At 34.3% G+C, this 21,655-nt stretch overlaps 1 protein-coding gene across 1 annotated transcript in view; it reads left to right on the forward strand.

Moving 5' to 3' along the window:
- Positions 1 to 223: 223 nt before the first annotated feature.
- STYX (serine/threonine/tyrosine interacting protein) overlaps positions 224 to 21,655 on the forward strand; it is a 50,015-nt gene continuing 28,583 nt past the window's right edge. Inside the window, exons 1-3 of the mRNA XM_051977955.1 lie at positions 224 to 551; positions 16,565 to 16,597; positions 17,981 to 18,034. Coding sequence (XP_051833915.1) covers positions 495 to 551; positions 16,565 to 16,597; positions 17,981 to 18,034 — 144 coding nt within the window. The 5' untranslated portion in view covers positions 224 to 494. The remainder of the gene's footprint in view (positions 552 to 16,564; positions 16,598 to 17,980; positions 18,035 to 21,655) is intronic.

The raw sequence follows: 21,655 nt of genomic DNA on the forward strand, positions 1-21,655 counted from the left end.
ACCCATTTCCTGAGTCCAGTGCCTTGGTATACCCTACAGATGTAGCCTGTAGCAGAAGGAAGTGCCCGTGTGGCTACGTCAGCTCCGCTGGCTGGACCGGAGGAGGGGCGTGATTAAGACCGGCGCAGTGACACTTCGGGGCGGGAGGGTAGGGCAACACTTTACGTAGTCCTGTATTGGTTAGGCCGGCGGAGGAAGTCTAGTGCTTTGCCTTGCCTAGGGTGCTGTTTAGCAGTGCAGAAGGCTGAAGGGGCGGGGCAGGGGGTGGTGAGGAACAGCATGGCGGCTGAGCACGAGCCATCCAACGCTCAGCGGCGCCACAGGAGTCGCCGGGAACTAGTGGCCTTAGTGTGTCAGTAGCCAGCCTGCATCCCCCCCACCTCGGCCTTTTCTACTGCAGCCGCCGCTAACAAACAGCCCTATAACCTGCCTGAAGGTTACGGGCTGGACAGCCAGCTGGCTCCATAAACCACACCAGCCAGTTGGCTGGGGCAATGGAGGACGTGAAGTTGGAGTTTCCCACCCTACCACAGTCCAAAGAAGATGCTGAGGTAAGTTAGGCCCTGGGGAGTATCAGGCAACGCCTGGCTAGAGATAGGCCTTCACACAGCCTCAGTCTGGCCTAAGGGCGGTCTCAAGGCCTCAGCCTGGCTCCTTCCAAACGCCCTCTGACCAAGGGTCGCCTACACTTCCCTGATAAAGTGAGGTATTAAGGGAGACCTGCCTCTGAGCTGAAGCGATAACCCGAAGATCCCTTTCTACGGATCAGAGCGGGTGCAGAAGGAGGGAATCAGGGTATCCCAAGCTTTTTGGCCTCCTGCTGCCTCCTTTCTGTGGTGCTCCACGCCATACGTGACCGAAATAAATATACCTTGCAGTGTAATAGCCAGACTAAGGATTTGGGGGGTTTACCCCGGTCCCTATTGAAAGCCAGAAAGCGGTTTCAACCGATTCCTCCTGGAACAGTAGTTCCAAGTTGCTGCCAAAGATGAAAGATTTCAGGAACTGGGAAGCCTGGACGTTGCAAGTATACTTGCAAATTTCCAAAGTTCAGTAGAATTCTGATTGGGGAAGGCGATTAAGATTTCCATCTAAAAATGTTGGCTTTTTGGAATTAATATAGGAAGTAAGATTAATATAAGATTGAAAAGATTTCTAAATGCTTTGATAGCCAACACTTTTGTTTGTGTTTATATTTATACTATTGTTGTGTTTTACCTAGAGGGCATTTTACCTGATTTGTATATTTGCCTTCTCTTAGTTTCTCGGTTTCATAAGTGTGGATATATGATGTTAGGAAGAAATCTAATATTACCAAAATCTTTCAAGTCCTAAAATCAATCCAAAAATGTGTTTGAGGAAACTAGTGAAAGAATTATTTCAAAGTGAGCCTGAAAAGGAGGCCTTCCTTTACACTCTTAATACTCCCTAGACCCTGGTGTGTGTATTTGTTCTCTTCTGGACTTAAGGAAACCCGAAGGGAAAAAAAAACTCAAGAATGTGTATTGTTAATTTGGACTCCTCTCTAACTAGATTTTTTTTTATTTTATTAAATTATTTTAAGTTTTATATGCTGTCATGACAGTCAGTCTTTTGACGTTAGAGCCACCACTAAACATTTTGATTCACTGATGCACATTAGAATTTCTTACTGTCATTTCTTAGCTATTTACTTGGGTTCTAGGAAGTTTTGGAAACAATAGATTTTTAAAGTCTGTTTTCTTATATTTACAGAAGTAGGAAAAAAAGAGCTAAGTAAGATTTAAAATATAGTCAGTTTATGAGACTCATTTACAAGATTAGTAAGAAAAGTTAACATATTAAGGATGCAAACTTGGGGGTTGTTATTCCTTCAGAACTGAAAGCAAATATCATTTTTATATTATTATATCTTAATCATTTAAGAGTTGTGAAATTTATGTAACAGCCCTTTATTGGATATTTACACAGTGCAGTTTTTGTGGTTTGCATATTGGTTTATTTACCTTCCTAATTTTCAATGTAGGACCTTTGGCAAATACTTTATCTAAAAGCTTGAACTATCAGAATGATCCATTTAACATCTTGAGTGACATTAGATCCTCTTATCCAAAGAAAGGTGAGGTACAGGTGTTGAGTTGTTTTTCAGTTTGGGGGTTTTCTTGGCAAAGATGCTGTAGTGCTTTGCCATTTCCTTCTCTTGCTCATTTAACAAATGAGAAAATTGAGGCAAAGAGCCAAAGTGATTTGCCCAAAGGCACACAGCTAGTAAATGTCCAAGATAAATTTAAACTCAGGTCTTCTCAGCAGCAGACGTGTCGCACCATCCACTTCAATATCTAGCTGCCTCTTGAGGTTGAAGAGGGAATGAAAAGGAGAAAGATAAGGAGAAATAAATGCCTATCAAGTTGAGGAATGATAAAGTATCATTAAAATGTAATTTCAAGTACCACATTAGGTTATCAGTATGCAAAAAGATTTCAGCAAGTTAGAATGGCAAGCAAAATGTAGTATTTGATTAAATTTGATAAATTACCTCTCATGTTCATGTTCTGACCACTGGGAATACATAAACAAAAAAATGTATAAGATTTAAGAAGTGGAAAAGATGTGGTGTGTGTGTGTGGGGAGGGGAGGGTCGGTATTAGTAGTTTAGCTGCATTAATATTGCATTATATGTAAAGTTTCCAGCATGCTTCATCCCATTTGATCATTATAACAAGCTTGTGAGATGGTTATTACAATTATCACTTCCATTTTAGAGATACTGGAACTTAAGATTCCATATCCTGAAATTAAACTTGTTTTTTCCTTTTTTTTTTTTTTTTTTTTTTAAACCTTTCCCCTTTTACCCATTTATCCATGTCTAGGTCTTGTTGATCCATACTTCTTGCATTTTTTTCCTCTTCACTCACAAAAATCTTGATTTTAGTTAAGACATTTGTACTATCTCGCCAGAACTATTGCAGAAGCTTACTACTAATTGGTCTTGCTGCTTCCAGTCCATCCTCCATACAGATGGCAAGCTGATATTTCTAAAACATAAATCTGACCCTTTCCTTCCCTAATCATCAATGGCTATCTATTATCTCTAAAATAAAATACCAACTACTTAGTCTGGAATCTTAAGGCACTCCTCATTTCAACTACCCTTCTAGACATAATTCAAATCAAATCAACAAACATTTATTAAGGGCTTACTTACTATGTCAATCAGTTTGTCAGTAAACATGTATACTGAGGATAATAAGAAAGACAAAAGATAGTCCATGTTCACAATTTAATGGGGGAGGCAGCATGTACATAACTATGTACAAACAAGATACAGAATAAATAAAAAAATTATCCACAAAAGGAAGGCACTAGAATTAAGAGAGATTGGGAAAGACTCCCAGTAAAAAATGGGGTTTTATCTAGAACTTGAAGGAAGTCCATGGGACAAAGATGAGAAGGAGGAGAGTATTCTGTGAATGGGGGATACCAAGTGAAAATGCCCACAGGTGGGAGATGGTGTCTCTTGGCTGGGTACATGGGTGAAGGATACAGTTAGTGTAAGGTGTAAGAAGAATAGTAAAGTTTTAAAGGACTTTGAATGCCAAATAGAAGATTTTATAATTGGTTCTAGAGATGATAGGAAGCCACTGGAGTTTACTGAGTAGAGTAATAACATATTTAAGTCTGTGCTTTAGGAAAATCACATTAGGAAGATTATCTCTTTGGCAGCCAGATTAATCAACTATTGCAATAATTCAGTTATGAGAGAATACCCTCCAGAACCATGGTGTCAGAGAAAAGAAGGGGCCTTATAACCACAAAATGTTAAGAAGATACAATTAATATGCCTCAGCAATCGATTGTAAGAGTGAGAGTGAACATGATTGGAAGCCTAGATGATTGAGAGGTTGATGGTAATTTCTACTATAATATTGAAATTAGGAAGAGGGTAGGAGAAGAGGGAACATTATAAGGGAGGACATGTTGAATTTAAGATATTTATGGGACAACCAATTTGGTATGTCTAAGGGACATATGGAAATACAAGACGAGAGGTAAAGATAAGTATATTTTAGAACACTTAATGTAGAGATGATAGTTGAAAATATGAAAGCTAATGAAATCACCAAGTGAAATACAGTATTATGGAAGAAGAGAAGACCCAGGACTGCAAAGCCCTGTGTATATCCCCTCTTAAGGGGATTGGATGAAGATCCAACAAAGGATACTGAGAAAGAGTGATTATATAGATAGGAGGAAAATCAGGAGAAAATAATACTGTCATAAGTGATTCTGTCATTCTGAGAGCAATTTGGAACTATCCCAGAAGGCAACCAAACTGTGTGTGTCCTTTGATCCAGCTATATCACTAGTAGTATCTCAAAGAGATCCCAAAAAAGAGAAAAGAACCCACATGTACAAAAATATTTATGGCGCTCTTTTTGTGATGTCAAAGAATTAGAAATTGAAAGGATGCTCATTAATTGGGGAATGGCTGAACAAGTTATGGTAAATGGATACTATTGTTTTATAAGAAATAAGAATAAGAAAAATATGAAAAGTCTTAACATGAACCCTTACTGAGTGAAGTAAACAGAACCAGGAGAACATTGTACATAGGAACAACAACTGTACAATTATCAGCTATGAAGGACTTAATCTCTCCTCAGCAATACAATTATCCAAGACAATTTCAAAAGATTCAAGATGGAAAATGTAATCCACATCCAGGGAAAGAACTATGTAGACTGAATGCTGACCAATGTATACTATTTTCACATTATTTTTGGTTTTTATTTCTCATGCTTTTTTCCTTTTGTTCTGATTTTTCTTTCACAACATGTTTAACACGATTGTACATGTATAACCTATATCAGATTGCTTACTGTCTTGTCAGGGGGAAGGGAGGGAAGGACAAAAGTTTGGAACTCAGAAATCATACAAAAATGAATGTTGAAAACTGTCTTTACATATAATTGGAAAAAATAAAAGAAAAAAGAAAATAGTATTATAAAAACTTTTTAAAAGCTTAACAAGGAGGAAGCAAGTGATCAAATCAACTGGATTAAAAACTGAAATTGTTAAAAGCCCATCAAATTTGGTAATAAAAAGGTCATTAATAACTGGGGAGGCAGAGGGAGGCAGTTTTGTTTGAGATGAGGTCACAGTACCTGGACAGAGATAGAGGGATTTTTGAGGATGGGAGAGACATAGACATGTTTGTAGGAGTCTGGAAGTAAACAGATATTGAAAATAAAAGAAAATGGGGATGATTGGGGAAACATTCTGCTGAAGAGAGGATGCGATGGCATTACCTAAATATGGAAAGGAGATTGCTTTTGCAAAAACTGAATCTTCTCATGAAATATGGCAAGAAAGCATATGGATGACTTGATATTAGCCAGGGTGAAGATCATCTTAATAAAAAAGGGATTTGTAACTACTTGTAAATGTGGATGACCTGGGAACAGGATTTTTGAGGTTGTGGTATAAAGAATAGAATTTGGTTTTGGAAGGAATAGGGAGAGGTGGAGTGACAATATATTATGATCAGATAAGGGAATTTAAAAGTTTATGAACTATGAAGTAATGCTTTTATGAATGATGGCAACATCAAAACAGTGACCATCTCTGTGACTGAAGTAAGATGGAGGACATGGGAAATAATAAATTAAAGATTGATGTTGGAAGGAATGTCAGTATGTGTATTGCCTTAACATGAGGGCAGGTATTTGGAGAGAATTTGGAGAAAGATTAACTAGGCATTGAGGTTGCGGCAGGAGAAATGGAAATTCATCTTACAGCTTGGTAGACAACAGATAGCAGAATTGTTTTAGACAGTAATACTAAAGCATTTGTGAAATATTTCATATGTAGCAGGCCACAGAGATATCTTGAATGCTCAGCTCAATCAATAAACAGCTAACTTGGTAATAAAAAGAAAGGCAAAATATAATGCCTATTCTCAAGGTTCTTACAGCTTTTTGGAGAGACAACATACCAACAACTATGTACAAACAAGCTATCTATAGGACAAGTTGTAAATAACAGAAGAAGGCAAGATTATTAAAAGCGGCTGGGACAGGCTTCCTGTAAAAAGTGATTTTACTTGGTGCTTGAAAAAGCTAGGGAAACCATGAGGCATAGAGGAGGAAGAGCAATCAATACATAAGAGAGAGTGAAAATTCCTGGCATGAGGAAATGGAGCAATGCTGTGTTGACGTGAAACAGATATTCCAGCTGTAACTCCCTAATTATATTCTTATTTAATCCTTTTCTGTCCATCTTTTCCATAAAAACCATGCAAAATACTTTATTAAAAGGTTTGAAAATCTAGGCAAAGTAAATTCATAGCATTCCCTTTTATCTACTAGTTTATTTGGTCAAAAAAGGAAATAGAAATAGTTCTTAATGAAGCTATGCTAGTTTTTTGTAATTACTATTCCTTTTTAAATGTTCACCAATTGTGTCTTTTCTAGAATCTTCCTAGGAATCAAAATGATGCTTACTACCTAACACTTTGCAGATCTGTTCTCTTCTCTTTTAAACACTAAAACACTGTAGGATTTTGTCTAGGTCAAGAGTCTTTAATTCAGCAAGGACGGCTTTATTATCTCTTAATCATGAATATCAAATTTTTGTTACTCACTTTTGTTTTGTGATTTCAAGTATAAAGTTAATTCTCACTTTAGAGAAAAAATAAACAAAATAAAAATTGAGCAGGCCTGCATTCTTCTCTCAGTTTAATCAGTTATTCCATACATCTCAAACAAAGATCTTATTCTTCTTTGATCTTTTTCTTACCCCAAATATAAAGGACATCCCAGAGAATGCCTACCCCTTTTTTGCCTATCCTTTTTCTTTTAAATTCTTTGTAGACTAGAGAAGGAAGGTCATTCCATCAAGTCTCCAACCTTTGGGGAAGGAAATTAATAATCATTCCTTTAGCTTTAGGCAAGTATCTACTCAACTGTCCAAGATAGTTTTTTATGAAAGATTCTATTCAGAGACCTAAGGACAAGGAAAATGTATTCAAACTTATCGCTCAATAACTAACAAACTCTTCCCAACCCAGCAATTCTGACTCTGAAGCTGTTACCCATTCCTGCCCACTACTGCCTGATCTCTTATTCCTATTCCCTTCAATTAAAAACCCCAACATCACTCTAAAGCTGCCTATGCCTTCCACTATTTTCTTTAGAATGCCTGCTTCACAGGCAACAAACGTACTCTATCCTAAATCTTTAACTTTTCTTCTCCTTCCATTTCACTAAAGTTTGGTTCCTTCCTGATAACACAGCCTCTGTTGGCTATCCTTTCCAACACTGGCTGTACTTTCATGCCTTCAACTTAGAAATTGAGGTATGAGAGTTGGGGAATACTTCTTATTCCCCATTGCCATTTCCAGATTTCCCTCCTACCATCATCACTGAGTCATCTTTCCTCTTTTGAGGATCACTCAATGCATATCTACTGTCCTGCCATGATTTCAATGCCTAGTTAATCTTTCTCTTCTGCCAAATGCCTGCCCTCACATTAAGGCAAATACACATACTGCCATTCCTTCTAACATCAGTCTTTAATTTATTGATTTTCCATGTTTTGTTTTTATGGTTCATTTTGTAGCCCACTACAAAGAGGTCAACAAAGTCATTCACAAATACTGATAGTTTTGTCATCTCTTTGCTCATATTTATATCTTTAATTTTGTTCTTGTCTTACTATCACAACTAATTTCTAGTAAAACAATAATAGGAAAATGGGACATTCTTGCTTTAAAACCCTTTTCTATTGAATTCTAATGTTTCTTATTTTCAGTGTTCTTTATATATGTTCTCAATAACAAGTATTCATTTTATTTTAAAATTTTATTTATTTGAAATTTAAGATACCAAATAGAAAAAAAAAAACTATTGTTATGGGCACAACAGAACATATGCAATTCTTCCATTTCAAGAAAATCTATATAGTAAACACTACACATTGTGCTCAGTAACCCATCTTTTCTTTGTTTCCCTGTAGATTTTCTTTTATTTTTTACTGTACATTTTTTATTATTCTTCCACTCTCCCCAACCCACTTCAAAGGCTGTTAGTGCTGATTATACACATACACATATCTGTATACTATTTATACATTCGTATCTATGTAAGGCTGTATTATGTTTATTTGTCCTCTGTTTCTTTGAAAGTGGACAATATCATCCTTCATATGTCCACGTCTTTCCATGTTTTTCTTTCTTTTTTTTTTTTTTTGAAAAAAATTTCTTTACAACATTATCCCTTGCCCTCACTTCTGTTCTGACTTTATCCCTACCTCCTACCCACTCCCGCAGATGGCAAGCAGTCCTATACATGTTATGTCACAGTATATCCTAGATACAATATATTTCCATGTTTTTCTAAATTCATCAAGTCATCATTTTCTATGCCAGTGATATTCCAATCTTATACTATCTAGTTATTTTAAATAGTCTATAATAATATTAATATGACCTATAGTAAGGTTTCCCTACTTTTCTTTTGACACAATTTTAGCTTCTGAGATCAATTATAATACCCCTGCTTTTTTTCCTAATGGATTCGACTCCTGATCATTGTTATGTTTCTATATAATCTTTTATTTCCTATCCCTGCTGACTCCTCTGCTTTACTTTCACCTGCTATCTTGCTTTGGTATTACTTAGCCTATCCCTCCTACCTCCACTCAATAGCCCTTATACCCTAGAATGCTTCTCTTATTCTCTCCCCTTCCCTCTTTATCCCATTCCTGTTAATCTACACACCATATCCCATTAGTCTACAAGCTTTCTTCTATATCCCAATTCTATTCCTTCCCCTCTAATTTCTTACTAAATTTAGATGCTTATATCCTTCTAGATGTATACAATGTATTATTCCCCCTTTAACCTATTCCCAATATAAGTAGGTTTCCAGAACTACCCAGCCCTCCTCCTACACAGTTATGTAGGAAAAGGTAAGAAAAGTTATTAGAGTATACAAATGAGGTGCAAATGCAAGAACTGACATGGAAGAATTAATGAGGGAGAAGGACTGGATCAGTAAATTCTGCACACTGAACAATTTTTAACTTATTTTCATTTCTGTTTATCTTTCTGATGGATTTATGCAGTTTCTAAGGGTTATTTAACACAATTATAGAGTATGAGTTGGAAGAGACCTCAATAGACAACTAGTAGATTCCATACAGGAAAGAAATCTTCACCATAACATACAGACAAATGGTCATTTAACTTCTGATTAGAAACTTCCAAGAAGACGGAACCAACCACCTCTCTAAGCAACTTATTCTACTTTTAGACAACCTATTAGAATAGGAAGACCCATACTCCTTGAAATATTTGAAGAGAGCTATCATGTCCCTTAAGTCTTCTCTTCTTCAAGCTAAATATGCCAAGTTACTTCAACCAAATCTCTTATTACATGAACTCAAAGGTCTAGTTACCCATTCTCCAGATACTTTCTACCTTGTTAAGCCTACAACTGAACGTAGATAAATTCTGGACAATATAATTATATAAAATACTGTCTGTATTTATGAATGACCTAGTTGTGTGCTTAGAAAACCTCTGAACTATAAAACCATAAAAACAAGAATTTCAGTATCATATTAACAAAGAAAACTTAAAGGAATAATAATAAGAATATTTCTAAATAGCTATACAACAGGTACGATGTATGTCTTACTAAGTATAATTTTAAGACTGGCAAAAAATAAAAGTTCAATTATGTAATTGGAGAGAGATTCACCCCTTAGGATTGTGCAATGCTAGTTTAATGAAAGTGACTATATGACCTGAAATAATTAAAATTTTAGTGTTTTAGTAATCATTTAGTAAAGTTATACTTTTTTTTTACTAGAGAAGATAATAAAATTAATCTAGAAAAAGAAATTATCTATGATCGTAAGGGGAATAATGAGTTAAAATATAAATGAGATTTAAAATTATGGAATAGAGATCTCAAAACTTGTGAGAACTGATTAAAAAGCAGAAAAGTGGAATTATGACTAGAGTGAGAATTCTTAAGCAAAGAGGAAATAGAGATTATAAAGGATAAAAAACAAAACTACATAAAATTAAAAACATTAATAAAAACAATGAAGAGAAAATTAGAAGAGAGAAAATGGGGGAAAATATTTGTTTCAAGCACCACCAGTTGGTGATGAACAGATATCAGTATGATATCTAGAATGTACAAAGAATTATAATGAGTATGTAGCTCTAAGGGAAACTCCCCAATAGATAATAAGATTTGATCATTATAAATGACTACATGAGTACATGTCCCAAAAACAGAAAATGAGGATATCCAAGTTGCTTCTTTGTTATTCTGTTTTGCTAGATTGGCCTGTTGGATCGTTGAAAGTAAAATTCTTGACAGCACCAGACTTTGTAATATTGATATATGCAAAGAAACTTTTTACAGTTTATGTTTGGTTCCCTCTTCTCCCTTTTTAAAATCCATTATTTTATCATTGTGTGGTAGAGAGCAGATCTTATTTGAATTTTTTGAAAACTGCTATTAACATTTAGACTGACTTCAAGTGCCAGATAAGTCAAGTAGCTCAACACCATAGCTCAAATGATTTTTAAGGAAGCATCTTTTCCCTAAAACATTCTCATTATTAAGTACAATTTCTGTAGTGAATTTTGTTGCTTGATTGTTTTTCTCTGTCAGAGGAGAGGAGAGGTTTCAGTTTGAAAATGCCTTATGAAAAGACAAAATTCTTCAATAAAACTTTTTTTAAAGTACAGAATGAAAAGATATGGCCAAATATCACTTTGAAAAAGATAATGATGATTTTAATGATGTGACTGTGAAACATATCAACAGTGTGATGATAATATAGCAGCCAAAAAAAATATAATACTGAGCTATGGGCACTATTACCCATGCACAAGCCTAGTAATGCTGAACAAATTTATAATTTTAAAACTAGATCAAGAAAACAAACCAAACTGGATATTATAAAGTGTTGAAAGACAAATTTCAGGAAAGGGAAAGGAAATATATAATAATAGGAAGAGAAGTACAAAGTTAGGAGAGTGATGAAAATATAATTGGTGGGGAGACAGTGACCTACTTGTGATTAAAGTATTCTGGGAACAAAAATGGTAAATCAAGCACCTTTTCCCATGGTGAGGAAAATTAATTGTGTGTGTGTGTGTGCGCCTTCAGAGTAACAAGGCCTAGCTTGTGTATGGTCTTTTATAGTTGTCATATTCTTTTGAAATACAACAAAGTTCTGATTCTACACTTGCATGAGATAGCTACCGTACAAAGATTTAGGGTTTTAAACTGGAAAAGAGAAGACTTAAGAGGAGAGAGAGAGGAGAAGATATAGTAATTATGTTCCCCTATTTGAAGAGTTATCAATTAGAAAACTTAATTTTGGAACTAAATTGGAACTAAAATACATACAGAACTAGGAGCAATGGGGTAATATTGTAAAGAAGCACGTTTACCTTGATTCAAGTAGAAATTACCTAATTAGAAAAATCTAAAAGTGAAATAATCATTTCACAAAATAGTATGTTTCTTTTCACTGGAGATTTTAAAGCAAATCTGGACATCTTTTAATTTTAAATGGAAGGAGGCAGAGCCAAGAACATGGGAAAAGTCAGGAAATTATTTATCTGAGTTCTTCCCAAAACTCATCCAAAAAATTTTAAATAATGCCTCAAAACATTGGAGCAGCAGGACACATAAAAGAATAGCATGAAACAGTTTTCTAGCCCAAGACGACTTTAAAAGTTGGCTGGAGGGGCAGTTAGGTGGTACAGTGGATAGAGCACCAGCCCTGAAGTCAGGAGGAACTGAGTTTAAATCTGGCCTCAGACACTTAACACTTCCTAGTTATGTTTCCCTGGGCAAGTCATTAAACCCAATTGCTTCAGCAAAAATAAATAAAAATAAATGTTGGCTGGAAAGATCTGTTGTAGAGGATTATAGGCTAGTGCAGGATGCTCCAGCAAATCAATAATAGGCCTCAGGGGTACTGAATCAGTGGCAGCAGAGGTGGTTTTGGGGCCTCTCAGCCCACAGACAGCTGATCAGAAGGTGATTACAGAGGTGACACCAGAGAAAGGACTGTGTTGCATTGCTCTTGCTTGGATCTGGGTCCCAGTCCTGGATCTCAACCCAATGCAATGAAAAACAGCACATCAGAACTTGTAGCCTCAGAGGAACTGGGACCCTGGTTATAGTTTCAGAGCAGAAAAGACTGCTTGTAGTTGCTCACTGGAACACAGGCCAGAAGAATAGTAAACACAACTTTCCCTAGTTCATACTCCTTTCAAGAACCAAAAATTTCCAAGTTCCCAAAATTAGCTGTGAAACTAGCTGCACAAAAAAATCTGAACCTTGGGACAATGCCCCCTACACTCTGGAAGCAAAACCCCATGTTAGCAAAATAAAAAAGTCAAGAAATAGACTAGAAAAAAGAGCAACAGCAGAAAAAGATCCAAACCATGAACAATTACTATGGTTGGTTATACACAAACTCAGATGAAGACAAAAATCAAAACTGCTACAATTCAAAAGCTCAAAGAAAAATTATGGATTGATCTAAGGCCATTGGAAGAGCTTTAAAAAGATTTCAAAAATCAAGTAAGAGGAGTAGAGGAAAAATTGGGAAAAGAAATGAGAGTGATACAAAAAAATCACAAAAAACAATTTGATAAAGGACACACACACACACACACACACACACACACACACACCCCTCTTTTACACAAAAACACTTTAATCAGATTAGGTCAAATGATAAAAAGAGGCACAAAAATCCAGTGAAGAGAAGAATGTCTTCAAAAGTAGAATCAGGTGAACTTTAACTTATCTTTTTCATTTGGCTAAGAGAAAATCTCTTTAAGAAGTAGAATTGGCCAAATCGAAAAGAGGTACAAAAATTTATTGAAGAAAAGTAAAATTGGCCAAATGGAATAAGAAAAACAAAAGCTCACCAAAGAAAATAATTTCTTTAAAAATTAGAATTGGTCAAGCAAAAACTGACTTTGATTCATAAAGAAACAATAAAGTAAAATCAAAAGAACGAAAAATAGAAGAAAATGTGAAATATCTCATTGGGAAGAAAAAAAAAAACTGTGAATAGATACAGGAAAGATCATTTAAGAATAATTGGGCTACCTGAAACTCGTGATCCAAAGAAAGAGCCTAGATATCATCTTTCAAGAAATTATCAAGGAAAACTACCCCAATATCTTAGAGCAAGAATGTAAAATGGATATTGAATCTATCATTACCTCTAGAAAGAGATCTCAAAGTGAAAATTCCCAGGAATATAGCCAAATTCCAGAGCCTCCAGGTCAAGGAGAAAATATTACAAATAGCCAAAAAGAAAATTCAAATGTTGTGGATCCATAGTCAGGATAAGACAAGACTTAACAGTTTCTACATTAAGGGATCAGAGGACTTGGAATATGATATTTCGAGGGGTAAAAAGAGCTAAGGTTACAATTAAGAACCAATCCAGAAAAACTGAGCATAGTCCTTCAGAGGAAAAATGTAAATTCAAGGAAATTGAGAACTTTCAAACATTCCTGATGAAAAGACCAGAACTGAATTTAAAAATGTGGTTTTCAGATACAAAACTCAAGAGGATAAAAAACTAAACAGGAAAGAGTAATCATAAGGGTTTCAGAAAGATTGTACTGTTTACATGGCAAAATGATACTTGGTGACTCATTATGAGGGCAATTACAAGTATATACAGAGAACATAGGTGTCAGTTAAATATGATATGGTGATTATCTGAATACAGAATTTAAGGGATCAGAAAGATAAATGCACTAGGAAAAGGGAAAAGTAGAATGGGGTAAATTATCTGAAATGAAATGTAGACGATCTTTTACAGTGGAGGAGAGATTGGTGAGGGAATAATGGGGAAGATCATCTGATCCCTTACTCTCATCTGAATTGGCTCATAGAGGAAACAGCAAACACACTCAGTTGGATATAGAAAATAGGGGAAGTGATGAGATTTATATTTGGGGAACCCAAGTGAAATTAGGATTTCTGGTGGTCAGGGAGTTAAATGAGGTCTGGTGACAGATTCAGGGTTCAGGGTAGGTTTGATGCAAGGGTAGGGAGTTTTGGGGACTCCCTTCTAGTGGTGCAGAAGTTCCCTGTAAAGGAATTTACAGACCCGAAAACCTAGATTGATAAAAGAGGTTTATTTTAGGGATTGAAAGCATAAAGTCTGGTTAGGGAAATAGATGAGGATAAAGAAAGAATGGCACTGGAAAAGAATATTATTCCAGTGGGAAGATCTATGGAAAATGGAGTTTTGCAGTTCTCAGTGGGCAGGAAAGATCTGGTAGTAAAGGGCATTGCCAAAGTCCATCTGCAAAGACCTTAGTTGATGGAAGCTCATTATACTGCTTGTCTTGGTGGGGGGTTGGGAAATCTGAGCAGATCATCAGAATGGGGGCTGGGACAGACCCAAGTTGGCTCAGATCCTATGGGGGCTGGGACAAGCCCGGATCTCCTATTGGAATTCAAAGGGATGCTTTTGACCAGGATTTGTGAATCAAAGGCCCTGGCATCCTGGATTGATAATGTGTCAGCCAGGAGGGGTTGGGAATCAGAAAGGAATCACAAATACAGTTTCTTAAAGGGACCCCAACCCACTTCAGAAGGAGATAAGAGAGGGGGGTTGGTACTAACAGAAGGGAAGATGGATTGATGGAGAGTATAGTCAGAAGCAAACTCCTTTTTGAGGATGAACAGGATGAAAATAAGATAAATGGGGGGAGGGGTGAATATATAGTAATCATAACCCAAAAAAATTTTATATCAAAGTTTTCAGATAAAGACCTCATTTCTGAAATAGAAATAACTGAGTCAAATTTAGAAATGAGCCATTTTCTCAGTTGATAAATGATCAAAGGATATGAACAGGTAGCTTTCAGATGAAGTAACAAAGCTCTCTATAATCATGAAAAAAAAATGCTCTAAATCATTATTGATTAGAGAAATGCAAATTAAAACAACTTGAGCTACCATTCCAAACCTATTAGATTAACTAATATGACAGAAAAGGAAAAGGACAAATGTTGGGGGGGATATGGGAAAATAGAATGCACTATTGGTAAAATAGTATGCTAATTCAATTAAAGCAGCTCGGAACTATGCCCAATGGGCTTTAGAAAACCATGCATATCTTTTCATGAGACAATACTGACTAGCATGTCTGTATCCCAAAGGGATAAAAAAAGAATCTATATGTTCAAAAATATTTATAGCAGCTCTTTTAGTAATAGCAAAGAATTGGACATTGAGGGAGGTATTCATCAATTGGGGAATGGCAGAACAAACTGTATGTGATTTTGATGGGATACTATTGTGCTATAAGAAATGATGATCAGGATGCTCAGAAAAACCTGGAAAAACTTATATGAATTGATACAAAGAGAAATGAACATAATCAGAAGAATATTGAATACAATTTCAGGAATATTTTATAATAGTCAACCATGAATGAGTTAGGTATTCTCAGCAGAACAATGATCGAAGACAGTTTTAAGGACTTATGATGAAAAATGCTATCCATCTTCAGAAAGAGAACTGATGGAGTCTCAGTGCATATTGTTTTGCATAAGATACTTTTTCTTAGTTTGTTTTTTGTTTTTTTTTTGGGGGGGCTAACTTGGAAATATGTTTTGTGTGACAATACCACATGCATAAATGTCAAATTGCTTGCATTCTCGGGAGTGGGAGAAAATTTGGTACACAGAAAAAAAAATTTTAATGACTTAATTGTTTATACATATAATGGGGACAAAATAAAAATTTTAAAATGTTAAAAACAAAACATAGAAGAAGAAAAAAGATTGCCTTAGTGTTTAATAAGCTGTTGAATTTGTAAACACAACAAAGTGACTAACAGATAAAGGAAAAATATATATGTATAAATATATGTATAATATTTAATAAAAGCATATTCACAATTTTACACTAAAAATTATTTTTGGTAGGAGAATGTGAAGCTATGAAGAACAATTCTAATTCCATCTTTCATTTAGCAGCTTCTCAGATAAATGAAGGTAGCTATTATGTCTACCATAAATTTTTTCTTCCAAAAAGTCCCAGTTCCTTCTACCAAATCTTGGTATTATATCTAATAATCTTACAGTCTTGGTCATCTTTCTCTTATTTTACTCCATTTTTTTACTAAAGAACATTGGGGAAAGGAGGGGATCAAGTGTGAAAGGACATAGGCTTAGATTCTGGTTCTTTCACTATTGTAACTTTAAGATAAATGTTGAATTATTTTTGAGTATTGTTTTTTTAATACAGTTAATGATAACATGTTGGTGTGTGTTATTAATAAAATCAGAATCATGTTTCCAGAAGTTCACTACCTAATTGTATATTTTATTGTTTCTTGGCACTTGAAAATAGTGATAAAAATAGAAAATTGATACCTAATGATATATGTAACAAGATTTTTTTTTAAAAAATCATGTAGTACTTTATAATTTTTTTGTTTTGCTTTTAAAATTAGGTGAAAGTTTTTATTTAACTATTGGTTTCTGTGTGTTTTTAAGGATTGGACCTATCCCATGAGGCGAGAGATGCAGGTATGATATTAAACTTTAGTCCACTTAGTTTAAAGCTTAATAGTTATGTCATGTTAATGCTTTAATTATACCTTTGCTTAAAATAAATGCTTTAAATCAGATTAACCAGCAAAAGTGAGAAGAAATGTTCTTCTATTTAGAATGTAAATCAAAGTACTACAGCATTGCCAACATCTTGATTAGAAAACAAGCTTGTTAACATCATCTTGACTAATACTAGAAAATAGACTTAAGATTCAATTACAGAGTTTCTTGTCTTAATTTGTATGAACCTTGAATAAGTTGGTTTTGTAAAATGAGAATAATATATCTATAACCATTTAAAACATTAGATCATATATTCTAGCACAGTTGTCTTTAAATCAGTTCTATTGTACATAATTTCCAGTATGAAAATATCCCTCGATATACTGAGTGGTAAACTTTTGATATGAAAAAAATTGTTACTGACTAGCCTTTGTACATGTTGGGAAGCAAGCATGCATTATAGAAAGTCATTTTCAACTTCTCCCTTTTTAGTATAAATATTTATGATATTTAAGGCTGGACTGCTGTAAGTGTAATCACTTAGCCAGTATAATTTAATACATAAGCAAGATGAAACTGTCTCAGCTTTTATAGAGTAAATATTTATTTGCTCTATCAAGTTTCTGACTATAATTTGATGTATTGAGATTATTTAAAATGGAATCTGTATTTAACATGAGCATTTGGGGGGCCTGCCTATTTAAACCCGGAAGATACAATTTTTATATCAAATATTAACGTTTATGGTGTTTTTACTAAATGTACAGTGGTAACTGTATTCTTGCTATCACAAATGCTTTTGAAGTAGGTCAAAAAGGAGTTGTTGGGTTTTTTTTCTCTTCTATTTGATCATAAAATCTAGTAAGGAATGGAGAATAAAGATATGGAGATATCATGAAAGCACTATTCTCAAAAAGTGACTATATCTATTTTTTTTTTTTTAGAACTAGCTGTTAGAGTAAGTCCTAAATATAATTTGTAAATATTTTTAATTTTAGCATATACCACATTTTATGTTACTTGCTTCCACTGTTGGCTACTTAAATAACAAGAAGCTTTGGAACATGTTTTATATATTTATGAAAATTCCCTCTCAAATCAGTGAATGTTATATAAAACAGTGTGATTTAGTAGAAAAAACATTTAATTGGAATTGGAAGTCCAGGGATTGAATTTTAATTTTGTCTTTGCTACTATGGAGAAGTCATTTTCTCTCTCTTGGCCTTTATTTCTTTATCTAAATAATAAAAGCATTTGGGCTAGATTATCTCTGAGGTTTTTTTCTGGCCCTACACTTATTTTTGATCAGTGTTTGTAGATTTAAATTAGTAACTGTAATTTTTTTCTTTTTTTAAGGAAATCTTACCTGGATTGTTTTTGGGCCCATATTCTTCAGCTATGAAAAGCAAGGTATGACTTTTTTAGAGAGATAATTTATTAAACAAATTTTGTGTTGCAAGTTATCTTAAAAACAAAAAAATCTTTTGAGAATGGGAGTTACTTTATTGTTTTACATAAAGTTGTATATTAATCTTATCTAAACTTATGAAGGCAGCTAGGTGGTACAGTGGGTAGAGCATCAGTTGTGGAGTCAGGAGGACCTAAGTTCAAATCCAGCCCTAGACACTTACTATTGTCATGTGAACCAGAGCAAGTCACAACTCTATTTGCCTTAGTTCCTCCTCTGTAAAATGAGCTAGGGAAGTAAATGGCAAATTACCCCAATATCTTTGCCAAGAAAACACCAAATGGGGAGTTAAGAACATGAATGTAACAACAATGATCTAAATTTATTATTTTGCCTTTTTCTTTTCTTAATGTTTTATTTAAAAGAACAAATATTTAAGGACTAAATATAAGAAAATCACTTTAGAAAACTATTCTGTGCTAGGCTTGTATAAAGTTAAATGTTAAAGTTGAAATTAGCTCCTGATTAATCGACATGATTTTCTTTTATGTTGATTGTTTTTTGTTAGAGATAAGAGGTGTAATTTTTAAAATTCCACTTTAAAATGCTTAATTTGAATTTTGTTATTTTGAAGCACACCAGTATTTGCACAATTTCAACTTCAAAACTGAAAAAATCTTCAGGATACAAGAATTAGCTTTAAAGCATTCTCTTTTTATGTTCTTTTGTTCATATCTAGGGAATTAAATATATTATCAGCTTTTCCCTCCTACTTTGGAAAATATCACTGGAAGCAAATTTTGTAATATTATGAATTATAAATAAAATAAAGTAAGTCTAGAATGCCAAAGTGAACGAGTATGCTTGTGAAATAAAAATTACAGATTACAGAAATACAAGAATAGAATCCCATTTAAATAATATACCATTTCTATAGAGTATGGGTTAGAGATTGAACTTGTGATTTCATTGGTAGAGGATGACCTAGATGAAGAAACTTCTTCAGCTTTTAGTTCCAGAGTTGAACAGACAGAATACTGAGAGATTAAGTGATATAAATACATAATCAATTAATTAACATGTAGAACGTTGTATTATTGATTAGATAAAACATGAAAAATGCAGTCAAGTCACATTCAGTACAGTATAGTAGAATTGAAAAGCAGATAACTAACAGAATATAATAGAAGTGTTTTATAAGGTTACAAGGGTCTGAAGGAGCATAGATTCACTCTAGTTTATTAAGGTTTTCTCTCAATTGATTAGAAAGAACACTTGCTCTGGAGTAGAGGACTTGGGTTCAAATTCTATTCCATCCATTCCTATCTAGCACCAAAATAATTTTCCTCATACACAAATCTGTCTCTTCTAATGCTAGTGGTTTCTTATTGCACTAGGATAATACTAAAATTCTCTCTTTAGTTTTTAAAGCTAACCAGCTGACCCCAACCTTTCTTTCTAGCCTATAAACCCCTTGAAGACACTATTCTTCTTTTTCTTAGTATCCCCAGATTTTAGCACAGTGCTTTGTATATTCAGTGTATAGTTTAATAAACACTTGCTAACTGATTACACTGCGATCCAGTCAAACTGCTATTTCTCACTCCTTGACTCTCTATTTCCTTTCATTGTATCTTTGCACTTCTTACCTCACCTTCCTCATTATCCTCATCTCAAAGAATTCTTTTCTTTAAGACACAGTTCAAGCACCATTGTCTTCTTGAACGTCTTCCTGATCCCCTCAATTGCTATGGCCTTCCCTGTTACCATACTTTACATATTTGTGTTTATTCATTTTATATTTATGTTGTATATGTTTTTTACATATAAATGCCTTCTGCATTGCTCCCTAAGAGTTGAAATTATTTCATTCTTTTTTTTTTTTTTTTTTTTTTTTTTTTGTAATCCTAGGACCTAGAATGGACTCTTAATAAATCCTTCCAGCTTCTTGTCTTTTCTCTCTCCAATTCATCTTCAATGTAAATACCTTTCAGGCTTATTTCTCATATACTCTATATTCTTGCCAAACTAATCCTGAACTTGGCATGGAATCAGAAATATATTCCCAAAAGAAAATTCCCTTAGTATGTTGTTTTGAAAACTTTTTTGATGGAGAATTAAGATGTTAGCCAGCCCTTTGATAGGCTTTCAGTTGTGTCCAACTCATTGTGATCCTGTTTGTGGTTTTCCTGCCAAAGATACTGATATGATTTGCCATTTTCTTCTCTGGCTCATTTTGTAATCGAGGAAAATGAGGTAAACAGGATTAAGTGACTTGCCCAGGATCATAACAGCTAGTAAGTGACTGAGACCAGATTTGAACTCAGAAAGATGAGTCTTCTGACTCCAAACTTGGCATTCTATTTTATTCATTGTGCCACCTAGCTGCACAATGTAAATATACTTTAATTGTAGCATTTACTATATAAATATATTTAGTATTTACAGAAATGTATTAAGTACAGTCATCCCTTCCACAATGTACGGATTAGAAGTAAATATATTTGCTGTGTAAATATAGTCTTTGTATCAAAAGTGTGGTAGCTGCTGATTCTTTTCCAATAGATCTCAATAGATTGGAAATTCTTTACATCTCAGTTTGTTGGAATCTTTACACAGTGTTAACTCATTAGAATTGATAGAGACAATAATTATCTAATTTAGCATGGTTCAGTATGATTGATTTGATCCTAGAAGGAGATGTTATGGGCCAGAACTTGAAACAAGGTACTAAGTGGAATTGAGACAATGTTTAAATCTAGTTTAGCATTGATTTAATCACACAACAAATAAAGGTTTCCCAGTGATATAATGATTGGTGTGTACTCAGTGAACAGCATATAAGCAAGAAGCTCTCAAGGCCAGAGAGTACTCTGGAAGATACAGAAGCCCACAAGCCCACTCTCGGAGGGTTGAGTCAGATTCATTCCATCTTCTACCTTTGTGCTGGCTGAAAGCTAAAGAAAGCAGAGACAGAAGCAAAGGACAAGCTGCAAGAACTCTTGGAATCAAGAAAGGAGAAAATAAACGTTTGGATTTTATCAGCTGGCTGCATTTGGAAGTGATTATTACTTTGAACCAAAACTAAGGCTGCCTCCAGAAAACCTCCCCAAGAAACCTGCTCCTAGAGAACCATTATATTTTAAAAAAGAAGAACACCACATCAGTTTATGTAGCAAAAATATTTATAAACTTAATCAAGTTTCTAATTTGGTGCTAATTTAATCGCTCGTGGTTTTTTCCTTCTTAAATTTATTCTGTGTATTTAAATACCATGTGTTTTTGTGACCATGAAAAACAGAAAAAAAAGAATTATATATACAACTATTAACTTTAATATAATCGTTAAAAAACAGTTCTTATTTAGGTCTTTTTCTGAACTTCTACTCTCTTCTGGGTATTTTTTAAATGTTTCATTGATACTGTTTGCTTTCTTCCCTTTTTCTTCTTCTTGTTTTCTTTTTTTTAATTCTTGTAGTAGAAGTCCTAACTATACTTATTGTAATCAGTAAATATAGTTAACCAGTACAAATCAACACGTAATCTTTATTGTAAATTTATATCTTTTTACATCTCTTTTTCATGATAACTACAACAAGAAACATGCTTTTTATCATTAGACT

This window comes from Antechinus flavipes, chromosome 2, assembly GCF_016432865.1.
Source record: "Antechinus flavipes isolate AdamAnt ecotype Samford, QLD, Australia chromosome 2, AdamAnt_v2, whole genome shotgun sequence".
Lineage (NCBI taxonomy): Eukaryota > Metazoa > Chordata > Mammalia > Dasyuromorphia > Dasyuridae > Antechinus > Antechinus flavipes.